Genomic DNA, 17,514 nt, shown 5'->3' with positions numbered 1-17,514 from the left:
CATAGCGTAGCATCCTGTCCCTGTGGAGGATCCATCCCATAACCCGGTATCCTGTCCCTGAGGAGGATCCATCCCCATAACCTGGCATCCTGTCCCTGAGGAGGATCCACCCCCATAACCTGGCATCCTGACGTTGAGGATGATCCATCCCATAACCTGAAATCCTGTCTGTGAAGAGGATCCATCCCCATAACCTGGCATCGTCTCTAAGGAGGATCCATTCCTATAACCTAACATCCTGTCCATGATTAGGATCCATCCCATAACCCGGCATCCTGTCCCTGAGCAAGATCCATCCCCATAGCGTAGCATCCTGTCCCTGTGGAGGATCCATCCCATAACCCGGTATCCTGTCCCTGAGGAGGATCCATCCCCATAACCTGGCATGCTGTCCCTGAGGAGGATCCACCCCCATAACCAGGCATCCTGACGTTGAGGAGGATACACCCTCATAACCTGGCATCCTGACGTTGAGCAGGATCCATCCCCATAGCGTAGCATCCTGTCCCTGTGGTGGATCCATCCCCATAACCCGGCATCCTGTCCCTGAGGAGGATCCACCCCCATAACCTGGCATCCTGTCCCTGAGGAGGATCCATCCCCATAACCTGGCATCCTGTCCCTGTGGAGGATCCATTCCATAACCTGGCATCCTGTCCCTGAGGAGGATCCATCCCCATAACTTGGCATCCTGTCCCTGAGGAGGATCCATCCCCATAACCTGACATTTTACATGATGGTCAGATTTAGTCAGTAATCTTGTGAACGTGTTTGTCCTCAAGGTCAATGAGCTATAAATTGCGTTCACACGAGGCGATTGTCGAATCGACCCGTCGAATTTAACTGGTCGAAAGAACAGATGGTCGTGGATTCCCCTACCATAATGCAAACCGCCGACGTGTAATAAATAAGTAAAATATTCTTGAAAATAAACAAGCCAACTCAGAAGTACTAGTATACCGTATTGTTTTTTTATTTTCTTTTTTTAATGAACCTCATTACACATTACAGACTGCCACCGTAATATACTGGCAATGTGACGTAAACCGATAGTCATTCAGTCACATACTGCACGTTAGACTCGAGAGCTTCACACCAATACGGTCACTGTGAGTTCAAGTCTAGCTCCTGCATGATGGCTTACTCTCCAGTCGTACGCCTGCTATCGATCTGCGGATGGTCGTGGGTTTCTCACAGGCTCGGTCCGGTTCCTCCTACCACAATACTGATCGCAATTGTGTAAGTGAAAAATTGTTAAACACCGATCAAATAAGTAAAAGAACATACTGCCTGAACGCTTATCATATCGAATACACAATTCGGGTGTATTTTACGAATCAGCCGCAAACTGCGCCAGATGTAACAGATATAGGCCTAGCTGCAGTGAATAGATATGTCACCATGGTGAATGCCATTTGTATAATGGACTTCACGATTGCAACGTCATGTATACGTTTGTAAAATACAATGAAAAGAGCCTGAGACCATACACAAGCACTGTAAGCCTGTTTGACGTTTGCTATCATAGTTTTACGTCTCATCATGTAACATTACAGCGAAAGTGAAACAAGAAGGGTCAGATGTAGGCTTATATATATAGGCCTATGTACATGTACAGTCGTACCCTTCCAAGGCCTATACACTGCAAAATATGGATAGGACGGTCTTTTAGACCAGAATCTTTATAAATACATGTAGACATGAACTCGCGTATATCTTTTATACAAACACAGTTCTCGGTTGACTTTTTCAACGAGTTCTTGTTATCATGCCATATTACACTGCAATACCGGTGTATGGCGAAATGATTGCCTATAAGTATATATATGACGGTTGGCTGAATATATCTACATGCCTAGGTATCCTGGTGTCGAGGGCAGATAGTGATAGATTAGATTTAGATAGGATATCGACATGATATTAACTTTCCTTCCAAACAAACTTCCAAACACCTTTTCTGAGGATAAACAGTGCTCTCAAAATAGAGCAAAATCAAAAACAGTAAATTTCAGGTCATTTACAGCACATGTATAGGCCTGAAATACCAATGTGACAAGAGCAGTATACAGAGCTTCATAGCAAAACCGAAAGTAAAAGCAACATGGGGTATTTCCCCTCATTTCATTACGGGAATTCCATTGTGCGGGTTAAATATACACCCTGCATTGGTTGCTGTATCGACATTGCTGGACAAACCACCAGCTTACAGACACAAGGGCGGACGCACATGTAAGTATTTGCAGTCAAAAATGAATGTGGAATGAAAATGTGTGTAGAATTCTAGAGCTATTCGATACGTTGTTTTGTTCTACTGTGATACTACGTTTAAGCAGCGAGTACGTGTGTAGTGGGGGTGGTGGCGCTTTACAGAATCATTATAAATTTGAGTGTAGTACAGAACTGACCATAGCTGTTTGTACCCACGGGCGTCAACGACGTACGGTCCCTCACGGATACGCCATCTCCCTCCCTCCCCTCCACCCCCCATCATCAACAACCTTTCCGGACCAGCGTAAATGTAGGCCTGCGTTATACAGAATTGTCAAGGTCTGTTTATATTCTGTGCCCAGACACGTGGAGTTATGGAATAAATATTAATTTAAAGGTTTATTTCAACATTATATACATGAATGCCTGTTATAACGCAGGTTCATACAGTTACATGTTACACACGTTGTAGGCGTACATGGGAAGGTCTGGCAGGGTTTCCCCCAGGCTCTGCCCAGTTTCCTCCACCATAATGCTGGCCGCCGTTGTATAAGTGAAACATTCTTGAGCACGACGTAAAACAAATAAATAAATAACCACTTTGTAGGCACATATTGCTCCACACCATACAGACCCTTACACGCCTATATGGCTACATGTAGGTCTTCCGTCGTCAGGTAGACATTACTTCATAGGTCAAAAGCTCTTGACAAAAGAGGTCACGGGTTCAAATCCAGCTATTATCGGCTCGACCGATGCCAAACACATAGGAATTTTATAGGTATTTAATAAGTTGATGATCGATCGCCTTGGCATCCAGTCGCTCCTTCCAGTCTTAAACCTGGCAACCATCATGTATGCTTCTACAAGATTCTTCAAGTCTTGTGTTATAGGCATTTTGAATAACTGCAAATCCATGAGGGTTATTGTTTTTCGGTATTTAAATTGTTTTTATTTATTGCCCACGGTATATATTAGACCCCTTCTTCATTGCAGGGGTTCCATTATGGCAAGAATGATGGACTGGATGAAATCATGGTGGACGACACCAGCAAAGGAGCACAATCCAACCAAACTGGTGGGCCATTACATCAGGGTTCTGATCTTTGTATACACACAGCATGTTTAATGAATATATTTGATGCATGTTCTTGATGTGAGCCAGATAAATGTGAGACAACCTGACAACCCTCATAACAAAAAGTCAGATAAATGTGAGAAAACCTGACAACCCCCAGGACAAAAAGCCAAATAAGTGTGAAACAACCCAGCAACCCTCATAACAAAAAGTGAAATAAATGTGAGACAACCCTCAGGGCAAAAGATCCAAATAAATGTGAGAAAACCTGACAACCCTCAGGATAAAAAGCCTGACAAATGTGAGACAACCTCACAACTCTCATGACAAAAAGCCAAGTAAGTGTGAGAAAACCTGACAACCCTCAGGATAAAAAGCCTGACAAATGTGAGACAACCTCACAACTCTCATGACAAAAAGCCAAGTAAGTGTGAGAAAACCTGACAACTCTCAGGACAAAAAGCCACACAAATTTTAGATAACCTGACAATCCTCTTAACAAAAAGGCAAATAAGTGTAAGACAAGAGGGATAATTGTGAGACAACCTGACAAAGATTGACTGAAAGTCAGATGAGTGAGACAACCTGACAAATGTCACAAAGTCAGATTAGTGTGAGACAACCTGACAAATGTGACAAAGTCAGATGAGTGTGACATAGCCTGACAAAAAGTCTAATGTGAGCCAATTTTTATAGTCTACTGTCTTTAATCCTAAAGTAAAAATTGGATTGCATAAGCCAAAATTCTAAAGAATCAAAACAAATGAAGACTATAAATCCATGATGCTTATTTAAAGTCGCCTGAAAATCAGGAAACTTTTTTGTGTGTGTATTAAATCGTGGTATCAATGATTGTTATATTTCAAGCTCTTTAATTAGTATTCTCTTGTTCTTGCTTGTTTTGGTGGCAACTCACATCCATGATTGTCTTTGTACAGATAGAGGTGGAGACTATAAACAGTCGAACAATTGGAAGAGAGATAATTAAATTGTGTGGCAATGAGGGAACTGAAGATACTCCAGAATCTGCTTCACTGCGTCGTCTGCTGCAAGGGTGCATAACTCTGTTAAAAGAGCATGATGAGAAATATTGGAGGAACGCGGACCTTCGGGTGTACACAATAGAAGGTCCTGAATACTGCTTCAGGTCTGGCCACGGCAAACATCACTTTGTGGCCATGTATGACGAAAATGGAAAACTTTATATCCGTCAAAGGAGATAATCATCCACTTTTAAATTCATTTTTTTGACTGGATGACGATAGATTGGAGTCCCGTAGATATTTCAAATTAACCTGTATACACACAATGTTTCAACAGAATGTAAGAAAATGTGAGCAGAATGTCAATTGCTGTGATTTTTTTTAAAAATGTGTCGAGAAATTGACAAAATAATGGTACTGCTTTGCTTAAAATTATGAGTTCAAATCGAATATACGCCTAATCTGGTATAACATCCTAACACACACCAGTTCTCAAATATGTTTGACTTGGCCAGTGATTGTGAGTGGAGAAATGACACTGGGTCCAATGGAAACCAGCACACCTGGTGATGTAACAGTTCAACTTACTTCAATAAATAATACAAATGAATATAATTGTTAATAATTGAAAGTATATGAATGAAGATGAAAGTAAATAAAGATACTTGTATTTGATAATTCCATCATAAAGCCTGGAAATACAGTGTAGTACCAGACCATCAGACTTTAAATAATGATGATAAGATGTTTGCGCGGGTTCTGCCCAGTTTCCTCCCACCGTGATACTCGGTGTCGTCTTGTAAGTGAAATATTCTTGACTACAGCATAAAACACCAATGAAATAAATAAATGATCCCAAGATGCTTTGAATAATAAGAGTACGAGCATGTAGGCGATCATAAATGTGGTACTTCTGCCTGCATCAGTAGAATTAACCGAGAATTTACGATCTATCAAGTTCGTTTAGAAAATGGTGTTTGGATAGTAACAACTTTTGTGGTAATTTATTTTACGAGATTTATGAAACCTCAGTCTTTGAATGTGCTTTGAGGTGGAGAGCAGAGGTTTAAAACACCACAGTCTCGCCTTAAACTGGACAGATTGACATATAAGGTACCATGCATGCCTGGGTGATCTGAGTGGGGGTTGCCCTAAACCACCACTCTACTGTAAATGTTCCCACGGATAGGTGGGAAGTCACATAATTGATTTATTAGGCCTTGACCACAGTTATCCTATGTTTCTTGAGTTTCAATGTGTTTATAAAGGTTATCAGTAAGTTTCACAACCCATGTATTTGAGTTCCACCCTGTTGCACAGGCTCGGATTGGTACGAACTTCATTTGACGCTGTTCGAATTCTTAACCCATCAACCTGGTATGCCAAGGGAGGCAACTCAGTTGCTCGTTACATTTGTATTTCACAACAATGTTGTGACCGCATTGTTGATGTTTATTTCTTTATTTGATTGTACTCAAGAATATTTCACTGAGACGGCAGCCAGTATTATGGTGGGAGGAAACCGGGCAGAACCCGGGGGAAACCCACAACCACCTACGACCATCCACAGGTTGCTGGAAGACCTTTCCACTTACTGTCAGAGAGGAAGCCAGCATGACATTGTTGATGTGTCAGGTGTGTTATTATTGTTAAATGTCTTTTGACCACTTTTGCTTGAGAGGGGAATACTCATTATACTTCCTCAATCAAAAAGATTATTATCATTCTCGTTTCAAAATCAACAGGTATAGTGTGCAGCACTGTTGTATTTAACACACAATAAATCAATCTGACATATCAATTCTGAGACCTACTATTTCATTTATTTACTCAAACTTTTCACATATGAAAGGCCAGCTTTCAGCACACATTTTTATGCACATTTTTATTATGACTTTGGAGACAAAATTACACTGGTTGGATTGGACAATTTCTGGGCTTCACAAAAAGTACAATTTTTTTCAGTCTGCACAGAATAATGCCTTCAGAATATGCTTGAATCAACACCTTGAAAACATGTGAAAAGATTGAAGACTTTATCATTGCTTTAAATGTTGTTATTTCCTTGCCCACAAATACTTCCCGCCAAAACATGTCCATGACACTGACTTATACCCTGTTTTGCATCAACTTTGCAAATTGGTCCTCTTCATGTACCAAGGGTGTAAATGATCATTATTTTTTCATTGTTCAGGCGGAAATGGAACTGCTAGGAAAATTAATTATTTTCCAGAAAATTGCATGATATTGATGGTCGTGAAGTCAGCTATTGGAGAAAAAGTACTAAATTATCAGTTTGAATTACTTAAATCAAAAATATGTGACTATTCTCCAATACAGTCTCCTTAAAATAACAGCCAGAAAAGAACCATGAGATAGATGTCTTCATTTTTATACCCAGGAAAAACTCATCAATGCTTTCAATGGATAGGTTGGCTAAGAAAATTGGAAGCATCACATCAGATGGAACAGCCAAAATGCACTATCACATGGAACATCCAAAGGATGGCGTCTACTCTGGGAAAGGGGAGATAACTGCCATTCTGACTGTTCTTCACTGTGGCACTTCTGCTCGTCGTTCACCATAGCAATTAAGACCTTTCCCTACGGCCCCGACAACAATTGTTTGCTAGGGCACAAATACTCATCGTTTACTGAGGCACCTATAATTATCATTCACTGCAGCAAATATAATTATCATTTCATGTGGCCCTTCTGCTCCTTCTGTCATTTACCCTTGCACCTCAGCTTGTTGTTCGCAGTGACTTTTGTTTGTTGTTCATTATGGCACCTTTAATGGACATTAACTTAGGCATCTCTGTCATTTGCTTTACCTGTCGTCCATTGTGGCTCACCTGCTTGTCATTCATTGTGGCACACCTGCTTGTCATTCACTGTGATACACCTGTCTGTCATTCACTGTGGTACACCTGCTTGTCATTCACTGAGGTACATCTGCTTGTCATTCACTGTGGTACACCTGCCTGTCATTCACTGTGGCCCATCTGCCTGTTATTCACTGTGGCCCATCTGCCTGTTATTCACTGTGGCCCATCTGCCTGTCATTCACTGTGGTACATCTGCCTGTCATTCAATGTGGCCCATCTGCCTGTTATTCACTGTGGCCCATCTGCCTGTTATTCACTGTGGCACATCTGCCTGTCATTCACTGTGGTACATCTGCCTGTCATTCACTGTGGTACATCTGCCTGTCATTCACTGTGGCCCATCTGCCTGTCATTCACTGTGGTACATCTGCCTGTCGTTCACTGTGGTACATCTGCCTGTCATTCACTGTGGTACATCTGCCTGTCATTCACTGTGATACACCTGCCTGTCATTCACTGTGGTACATCTGCCTGTCATTCACTGTGGTACACCTGCTTGTCATTCACTGTGATACACCTGTCTGTCATTCACTGTGGTACACCTGCTTGTCATTCACTGTGGTACACCTGCTTGTCATTCACTGTGGTACATCTGCCTGTTATTTACTGTGGCCCATCTGCCTGTCATTCACTGTGGTACATCTGTCTGTCATTCACTGTGATACACATGCCTGTCATTCACTGTGGTACATCTGCCTGTCATTCACTGTGGTACACCTGCTTGTCATTCACTGTGATACACCTGCCTGTCATTCACTGTGGTACATCTGCCTGTCACTCACTGTGGTACACCTGCCTGTCATTCACTGTGGTCCATCTGTCTGTCATTCACTGTGGTACACCTGCTTGTCATTCACTGTGGTACATCTGCCTGTTATTCACTGTGGTACATCTGCCTGTCATTCACAGTGATACACCTGCTTGTCATTCACTGTGGCCCATCTGCCTGTCATTCACTGTGGTACCCCTGCCAATCATTCACTGTGGAACATCTGTCTATCATTCACTGTGGTACATCTGCCTGTCATTCACAGTGATACACCTGCTTGTCATTCACTGTGGCCAATCTGCCTGTCATTCACTGTGGTACATCTGTCTATCATTCACTGTGGTACATCTGCCTGTCATTCACAGTGATACACCTGCTTGTCATTCACTGTGGCCAATCTGCCTGTCATTCACTGTGGTACCCCTGCCAATCATTCACTGTGGTACATCTGTCTATCATTCACTGTGGCCCATCTGCCTGTCATCCACTGAGGCATCTCTGCTTGGTGTTCACTGTGGCCCATCTGCCTGTCATCCACTGAGGCATCTCTGCTTGGTGTTCACTGTGGCGCCTCTGTTTGTCATCCACTGAGGCATCTCTGCATGGTGTTCACTGTGGCGCCTCTGATTGTCATTCACTGAGGCATCTCTGCATGGTGTTCACTGTGGCATCTCTGTTTGTCATCCACTAAGGCATCTCTGCTTTCTGTTCCTGTGTGGAGCCTCTGTTTGTCATCCACTGAGGCACCTCTGCTTGGTGCGCCTCTGATTGTCATTCACTGTGGTACCCCTGATCCAGAAGCCTCTAGGTTGTCTACACTTATGTAGTCCTTTGTTACAGAGAGGTTATCATAGACATTATGGAGAGTTTCCAACAACAACTCCTCAATGAAGTCCACCTGGTCTGGAGGGCAATAGTCATCCTGGCTGGACCTGCAGCAAAGTACAGAGAGGTGTGACAGACCCTTTGGTTGAGTGAGTGAGTGAGTGAGTGGGTCTAAAATACATCACAGAGAGGGATAATTTTGACTCTGGTAAACTGGACCTGAAATACATCACAGAGAGGGATAATTGTGAATCTGGAAAGCAGGATATGATATACATCAGAGAGAGGGATAATTGTGAATCTGGTTGTGAAGCAGTATTTACTTTGTATGTATCTTCTACACAATTTCAATAATACTCTGCTGAACAAGACCCATCATGGCAAATACCCACGGGGCTATAATCAAGACGTATTACATGATCTTCTCCCAACAACATCCGTGATTCATTTGAAATTTTAAAATTTCACACCCATGTTAAAATTCCCATATAGCAATTCTCAACAGGCAAATAGCTTATAGTATGCATGTGCTTAAAATTATGTGCTTATTTAGAGTCAGATTTGATGACAAGACTGTGAAAGGTGTGGTACATGTATTACTCTGCCCACCCGCTCAGCATACAGATGTACTATACGTACCAGCATAATGATGCATATGCCCAAATCTGAGTAAGCTCAGCACACATGGCTTACATGTATACACATACTGCAATGATTAGATGTGGAAACCAGGCATTGGACATGCTACATACAGACAGTTAACCTGACTGCTATATCAGGAATAAAAAATATTAATATATGCCTGACCTTGCCACAGTGATCATCTGAGGTAAGGGGAGGTAACCCAGGAGGTGTTCCACGCATGCCACCAGGTGCTGTATCTCTTCATCAGAACTCTTGTGATGAGGTAGCTCTGTATCATCACACGTACAACCAGCCTCATGGATCAGCTCAAGGTCGACAGCTCTTCCAGTATCCTTCCCTGATCTCTCAAGATCAGCTAGCAGGTCTGCTATGAGGTCCCTGTTCAATAATTGTCATGTAAAATTGTCACTGATTTTAACCACTCCGTCTGGCAAAATATTACAGATTCTTATAAAATTAAAAGTGTTGAAAAAAATTTCTAAGTGTTTCTGATTAGTATTTGAGTTATGCACACAATATAGATGGAAGACAAATGATCTTCAATGAGTGCTAGGCAGCCAAAAATGCCACATGAGCATTATCAACTGTTCACTGTTAGCATGGCCTGAGCAGGGTGGGGGACTGTCCAATGCCAGGATTGAACTTGCATCTAGTGTGACCACACATTGTGACCATACAGACCATGTCCTGAGCAGTGAGGGTGGGGGATTGAAACACCCTGTCCAAGGCCGGGATTGAACTTGCACCTAGTGTGACCATACAGACCATGGCCCCAGCAGTGAGGGTGGGGGATTCAAACACCCTGTCCAAGGCTGGGATTGAACATACACCTAGTGTGGCCATACAGACCATGGCCCCAGCAGTGAGGGTGGGGGATTCAAACACCCTGTCCAAGGCTGGGATTGAACTTGCACCTAGTGTGACCATACAGACCATGGCCTGAGCAGTAAGGGTGGGGGATTGAAACACCCTGTCCAAGGCCAGGATTGAACTTGCACCTAGTGTGACCATACAGACCATGGCCCCAGCAGGGAGGGTGGGGGATTGAAACACCCTGTCCAAGGCCGGCATTGAACTTGCACCTAGTGTGACCATACAGACCATGGCCTGAGCAGTGAGGGTGGGGGATTGAAACACCCTGTCCAAGGCCAGGATTGAACTTGTATCTAGTGTGACCAGACCTTGTGACCATACAGACCATGGCCTGAGCAGTGAGGGTGGGGGATTGTAACACCCTGTCCAAGGCCGGGATTGAACATACACCTAGTGTGACCATACAGATCTAGTGACCATACAGACCATGGCCTGAGCAATTGAGGGTGGGGGATTGAAATACCCTGTCCAAGGCCAGGATTGAACTTGCATCTAGTGCGACCATTCATACCTACTGACTCTCTTATTGTATTTGATAGCTCCTTAACCAATGAAGTTTAACTGATCACGTCTACAGGTGGAAGAAACCCGAGTTGCCTAACATCAGTGTAGCATCAGTGTAACATCAGCTATCTCACAAACTTACGGAGATTAACGAAGCTGCAGCTTAACCACTTACTAGCATCATCTGCATTCAAGACTGGGACCTCAATGGTCAGCGGCTGTGATTGTGAAAAACGCAACGGTGCCAACCAGTTTTTGGACTGCCGGCCATAGATCAACACAGGTCATCTACCGTCGGCTCCATGAGAACCAGGCTAACCCTGTTTCCTCTGAAATTTGGGACACCTGGTCTGCTCATTTTAGCCAATATATATGTAATTCCAGCAAGAATATTGAGTCTCTTTTTTTTCTCATATGGTCAGACCATCTAATGAACAACATACTCATATCTCTACTTTTCCAAAAGGCTGGTAAAGAAATGTAATATTCTACTTTCAACACTACTAATATCTGTCCCAAAGTTTAGATGAATCAGAGTAAGTTAAATATTCTTGAATACAGAATACAACAACCAATCAAATAAATAAATAAATAAATAGATAAATACATAACACACTTTCTTCATTCTGTAATTAAGCATGCAATAAAAAGCCACTCTGAAAACAAGGTATTCAGAGAATACCAGTAGCTCGCCTGATTGTAAAACTGCATAATGCTCAGGTCATGTGATACATTCAAATACTGACCTATAAAACCAAAAAAGGTAGAATTATTGACACTGTCATACACAGATATTTTCCTCTAATTCTAAATTGCTAAGATCTTGCCACTAAATCAGCAAGAAAGGTCAAACTGATTATACTGTCACAACTATCACTGTTTATCGTATGTGTAAGGATTACAGAGCAGTGACTTCATATGTTATGGAGTTGTAAATCACTGTGGTGGTAAAGGACACAAGTCTTTGATATGCAAATGCCTGCATTTGGCAATCGATGTACTATGGCAATTGCAACCCTGTGGAATAGCTGAGCAAAATGTTGAGCTATGATGTAAAAGACTTCCTTGGTCTTTGATATGCAAATCGCTACAGATGACTAGCTATCTGTGTACTGTGGGTAGCCTCTGCAACCCTATCATTGGCTATCTGTGTACTGTGGGTAGCCTTTGCAACCCTATGATTGGCTATCTGTGTACTGTGGGTAGCCTTTGCAACCTTATGATTGGCTATCTGTGTACTGTGGGTAGCCTCTGCAACCCTATGATTGGCTATCTGTGTACTGTGGGTAGCGTCTGCAACCCTATGATTGGCTATCTGTGTACTGTGGGTAGCCTCTGCAACCCTATGATTGGCTATCTGTGTACTGTGGGTAGCCTCTGCAACCCTATGATTGGCTATCTGTGTACTGTGGGTAGCATCTGCAACCCTATGATTGGCTATCTGTGTACTGTGGGTAGCCTTTGAAACCCTATGATTGGCTATCTGTGTACTGTGGGTAGCCTTTGTAACCCTATGATTGGCTATCTGTGTACTGTGGGTGGCTTTTGTAACCATATGATTGGCCAAAAACTTTAACAAACTGGACACCACCCACACCGCCACTGATTCCCCTCTCACATTACCTCTCCTTACTTCGTAAGACAAGCATAAATTTCTCTGATGGTCCTAATATTAGTTTGTGACTAACCTCTCTTCTGCAGCCAGCTCTGGGTTCCTGTTGACAATGGCTAATTTCAGCTGATCAAGCTGGTCTTTCCTTCTCTGTAAACATTCATTAATGTCCTAAAACAAGAAATAATGTTTGTGTTAGCCCGCTAAATCACTTTGCATACATGTAGTTTGAAACACAATGAACTTATTCACTTTTCCAGCTCGGCTGTACATTATGATTTACACACTTAATTTACGAAGCTGAGCAATTTTCAGAAATTGTACGTTGATGTCTGTCCAGCAGTTTCCATATGTTGTCCAAATGTCAAAGTTTGTCAGTAACTTGTCCGTCGGTGGTTTACCCTGGGAACTCCCTCTTCCTCCACCCATAAAATTGAACACTACTGGACAAGTACAAAATTCTTAAATATGGGATAAGGGGATACAAGAAGCTCGAGAAAATAGGCATGCTACCTATGTTACATTTAGTCATTCTTTGTTTCTTCACTGTTTTTAACATTGCTACATTGTGTCACATGAGGTCACGTTTCTTTTAACATTGCTACATTGTATTACATCAGGTTATGTTTGTTTTAACATTACTACACTGTGTCACAGGTCATGTTTGTTTTGACATTGCAACATTGTGTCACATGATATGATTTATTTGATTGGTGTTTTACCAATACTCAAGAATATTTCAATTATACTCCGGCTGAAAAAAAAAGGCAGAGCCAGGGGGAAACATGACCATTCGCAGGTTGCTGGAAGACCTTCCCACGTATGGCTGGAGAGGAAGCCAGCTTGAGCTGGACTTGAACTCACAGCGACTGCATTGGTGAAAGGCTACCCAGGTCATTACGCTGCCCTAGCGCGCTAACTGAGCCTCGCAGGCCCCTTGTGTCACATAAGGTCATTTGTCTTAACATTGCTACATTGTGTCACATGAGGTCATGTTTGTTTCAACATTACTAAATTATGTTGCATTTTGCCATTCTCTGGCAACATTAATACATTGTGTTACACTTAGCTAATCTTTGTTTCAACATTGTGGCATTGTGTTATATTTAACTACTCTATGTTAGAACTGCTTAGATGTACCTGCTTATCATTAGAGCTGGGGGGTTTGAACTGGTACAGTTTTCGTAAAGTCCTGTACTGAAAATCAGTCAGCATAGTCTTGAATGGGTTCAGGGTAGAGAAGAAGTCCAGGTCAATATCTAAAATATACTGCTTCCCTTGAACCAGTTTTGTCAGGGAATCCTGTAGATCCTGTAGAAAAACTGAGCATTCCTGTGACACCTGACTCGGATCTATCCTTTCTTCATTTTCAGCTCTTGTATCACATTTACTCCCCATCTCTTTATGTACCAGTTCTCCATTGTGACTTATTTCACAATTACAAACATTCCCTGAATTTATCCCTGATTTATCAATACTCAGTTTGCTGTGTTCAACACACTGTGAATAACAAGCCTCTTTCTCCTCTGACAAAAGTTTTGGCATTTTGCATGAAACTTTCACCAAACTTTCATCATCATCATGTTTTGACGTCACATTATTAACATTTCCTAGCCTTTTCTGAGGTCTTTTCTCCAAAAGACAAGAAGTAGAGGTAGAAATTGTCATAGAACCATCTGTAGCACGATTGTCACAAACTGCTTTTCTGGGACATCTTTCTGTGGATGAATTATCTCCCCTTGCACTGCTGTCAATGGGCAAACTGTCAGACTCTGTGACATCTAACGAACCGCTGGATTTTGTTCCTGTTTTTTCCCCACCAGATTCAACTTCACTACTTTGCCTATCAGATGATCGGAGTGCGTCAGCGCGCTTGCACTTAGGGTCGCTGGTTTCCTTGGTGATAACATCCTCGCACGATGAGAGTGATTCCCACAAGCGAGGTTTTAGAGTCAGCACTGAGAGGTGAAACAACTTTTTGTTCATCAGGGTTTCCTCATCAGCATACAGGGTTTCACTCAGAAAGTAGTTTTCACTGGAGGAAACTCTGCAGTAGAATGAAGATATTATAATAAATAAAAAATACAACTCATTTGGTTTCTTCACTGAAGACACGGAAAATGGCCAAAACATACATGTAGGCCAAGAAAAGAAATATAAAATTTTTTGAACCTGATGAATCAAATTGCCAGTTCTTTTTCTATCTATTCATAAGTTTCTCCAACTGTGCACTTCTAGTAACACATCTGTCTCAGGGGCTAGCATTTTGCTTCTTTCAAATGCATAACTGCATATAAAATTGGCTGAAACTGGTTTTGATGAGCTGAATTTTTGCTCAAATACATTTTAGAAATTTCCACAAATAGCGCGCTAAAACATATCCACCTGTCACTGGGGAAAATGACCTCTGGTACAGGTATACAAACCATTATTTCAAGGCAATGATAATCAGTTTATTTAGTTGACTGGCATCAAACACAATATTCTATTATATTCCACTTATACAATGGTGCATGATCATGTTCACATAGGCTAAAACAGTAATTAAAATAATCATTGATGATAAACCTAATTTCTGGGCTTTCATTCTCATTTTCAGTACCAGATATGTGAGAACCTCATTCTGTGATAATGACCAATCAATCAAGATGATAGCAAAAGCAGTTACCTGATACGTCCAGTTTCCGAACATTTGCCCACATAAAATCTGGTGTGCATGTCCTTCATTTGTTCACACCAGGGTGGCTTGACCCAGATCACATGGTCAATGTGCCCAGCATACACAGCTGGTACGATCCAGTTCTCTATGCTCATTGTCCTGTAAGTTAGGACAGAAAGAATTATCCACAAAGCTTTATGGGTGGCGATGAAGCAGCCCTTCTTTGATAAACAGAACACCTGCAGACATCAGTTTACATGCTGTTTGACTTACGTAACTGGTTACAGCAGAATACTGGCACTTTTATATTAAATGAAAATTATCATCAATATTATTACTGAGATATGATATTCCAAAAGAATATGCACAGATAATTCCTTTATGTATTTGATTTGTGATCATATATACAGCAGTCAGTGCTTTTATTGATAGAAGAACCTGAGAACCTGCAGGTATGGAATTAAACAACATACTCAAAGAGGACATTTTTATCAAACGTGTCGTCAGCCAACATCTGAGCAGGAATCAGCAGATCTGGGTGAGAGTCAAAATGTATCATGGTCAGGTTAGAGAAGGGTAGACGCTTTGCTCCTATCCCACGATAAATGTGAGGCAGTACCTGTGAAACAAATCAAAGCTATTACTATATGTGACATACAATTCTTAACTTCATTTATTGATGTCCTTGTTACAGGATGTTTTTTTGAATAAAGGTTTTACAGTGAAGATAGAATCAAGACTTGTTTCAAATTTGTTTGACTGTCGTCAGGTACACAGAAAGAGGAAACTGCCTCAAACCAGTTCCCGAATCCTCATTTAATATGTACTAAACATGTATTATAAATTTGGTTGTTTTAAACTGACACTGTGTAGAAGGCAGTGCATACACAGGTACTCACGAATACTTACAATTATGTAACAGTAGCAGAAAGCCTAGGTTGATGTGCAGAAGAAACCGGACAAATCTTGCAAGAAACCTCTGCATATTGACAGGTAACCCAACAAACCCTGATTTGAATGAATGAATGAATGATTGACTGAACGAATGCTTGGGGATTAACATTGTACTTAACAAATTTTCAGTCGTGTGATGACGAGGAGTCACTGGATGTGAGTACATATATATTTGTCTTCTTGTGGCAGGGTGAGTCCATGGTGCCAAAGTGCTGCCGCCAGGGAAGTATCAGGCTGAAGTCACCAGACATAACACCCCACCAAGTTACATCATACCGACACTGGGACAATCAGTCCTGTTTCCTTGCTCTAACCTCTCAGTGCTGACTGCCAAGCAAGACAGCAACGGGTACCATTCTTTGGTTTGATCCGACCCAGGTTTGATCCTAGGCCTCCCGATTTCGAGGCAGACGCTCTAACCATTAGGCCACCAAAGCCGACCTCACTAGCCACATGCTAATAATTTACCAGTAGAACAAATGTTAGCAGCTTTGGCCACAGATGTCGTGTATAAATTTGAATGCCATGACTAAATTAAGTCAAGCATAAATATACAGCTGACAAACGTTTGAGAAGAAACTAACTCAAACCTCATGGTGGTCTTCTGTTACTACCAAAGGGAGCCTCTTTCTCTCCATAGCTATTCATCAAGTCAATCACACCAAAATTTCAACAAACTGTGAATCTGTAATCAGGTGGTGACTAATTTCCTGAAACAGAACATCAGACACATACAGGTCATCTTTTGGTTTTCCATATCCCAGAAAGGGTCAGTTTTTGCTATAATAACAAAATACACCTGACAAAACTATAAAATCAAGGCACACTCTACATTATATGAGAACTATCGGGTTTATGGGTCAAGGTATCTGTGTGCAGGGAGTATGAATTGGATGCAGCAAGAATGCTTTAGTTTTGCTACAAGGGGTTCTCTTCCATTGAACAAAATATCATAAGATTTATTCATTTACTTGATTAGCGTTTTACACCATACTCAAAAATATTTGACTTAGATTACATTCACCAGCATCACAGAAGGAGGCAACGGTGCAGAGCCCTCAGGAAACCTACGACCATCCACAGGTTGCTGGCAGACCTTCCCATATATGACCTGAGAGAAAGCCAGCATGAGCTGAACTTGAACTCACAGTGACTGCACTGGAGAGAAGCTCCTGAGTCATTGTTCCCCTCCTCCACAAGAGCTTGTTGACCACTTGTTGTCAGCAAGGCCCAAAACGATGTGAACGTGACAAACCACAAAATCCTTGTCAAATCCCAGGTTTGAACCCACACCGTGTGTCCATCTAGGCAAATTTAAAAGCATGCGCCTCTAACAATCATTGCACCACAGCCTACTCGAAGTTCAATGAAAACTAAAAAGGAACCTTAGTTCACATCCATGAACAAAGAAAACGAAAGAAAAAAAACTAGAAAAGTCTGAACATTAAAAATGTTTTGCACACACCAAAGACATCCTTTCTGAATTTTCTCAACAACGACTGACGGCCTGCACAAA

The 17,514-nt window shown here is 41.8% G+C and overlaps 1 protein-coding gene across 2 annotated transcripts; it reads right to left on the bottom strand.

Moving 5' to 3' along the window:
* Nucleotides 1-8,446: 8,446 nt before the first annotated feature.
* Nucleotides 8,447-16,709, bottom strand: LOC135465888 (UPF0489 protein C5orf22 homolog). Of its 2 annotated transcripts, none has more exons than XM_064743256.1 (7): nt 16,589-16,709; nt 15,518-15,663; nt 15,054-15,203; nt 13,526-14,432; nt 12,462-12,556; nt 9,559-9,774; nt 8,447-8,858 (listed from the first exon to the last, which is right to left on the bottom strand). In XM_064743256.1, exons 1-7 carry the CDS (start codon nt 16,634-16,636, stop codon nt 8,702-8,704), a joined length of 1,719 nt encoding a protein of 572 aa, XP_064599326.1. In that variant the 5' UTR covers nt 16,637-16,709; the 3' UTR covers nt 8,447-8,701. The 2 variants fall into 2 exon arrangements, with proteins under 2 accessions (XP_064599326.1, XP_064599327.1); XM_064743257.1 differs by having other exon boundaries at nt 16,565-16,683.
* Between the last annotated feature and the right edge of the window lie 805 nt (nt 16,710-17,514).

Source organism: Liolophura sinensis, chromosome 5, assembly GCF_032854445.1.
Source record: "Liolophura sinensis isolate JHLJ2023 chromosome 5, CUHK_Ljap_v2, whole genome shotgun sequence".
Classification (NCBI taxonomy): Eukaryota; Metazoa; Mollusca; class Polyplacophora; order Chitonida; family Chitonidae; genus Liolophura; species Liolophura sinensis.
Note: the sequence above shows the minus strand (reverse complement) of the source record. Positions and strands in the feature narration are given on the sequence as shown.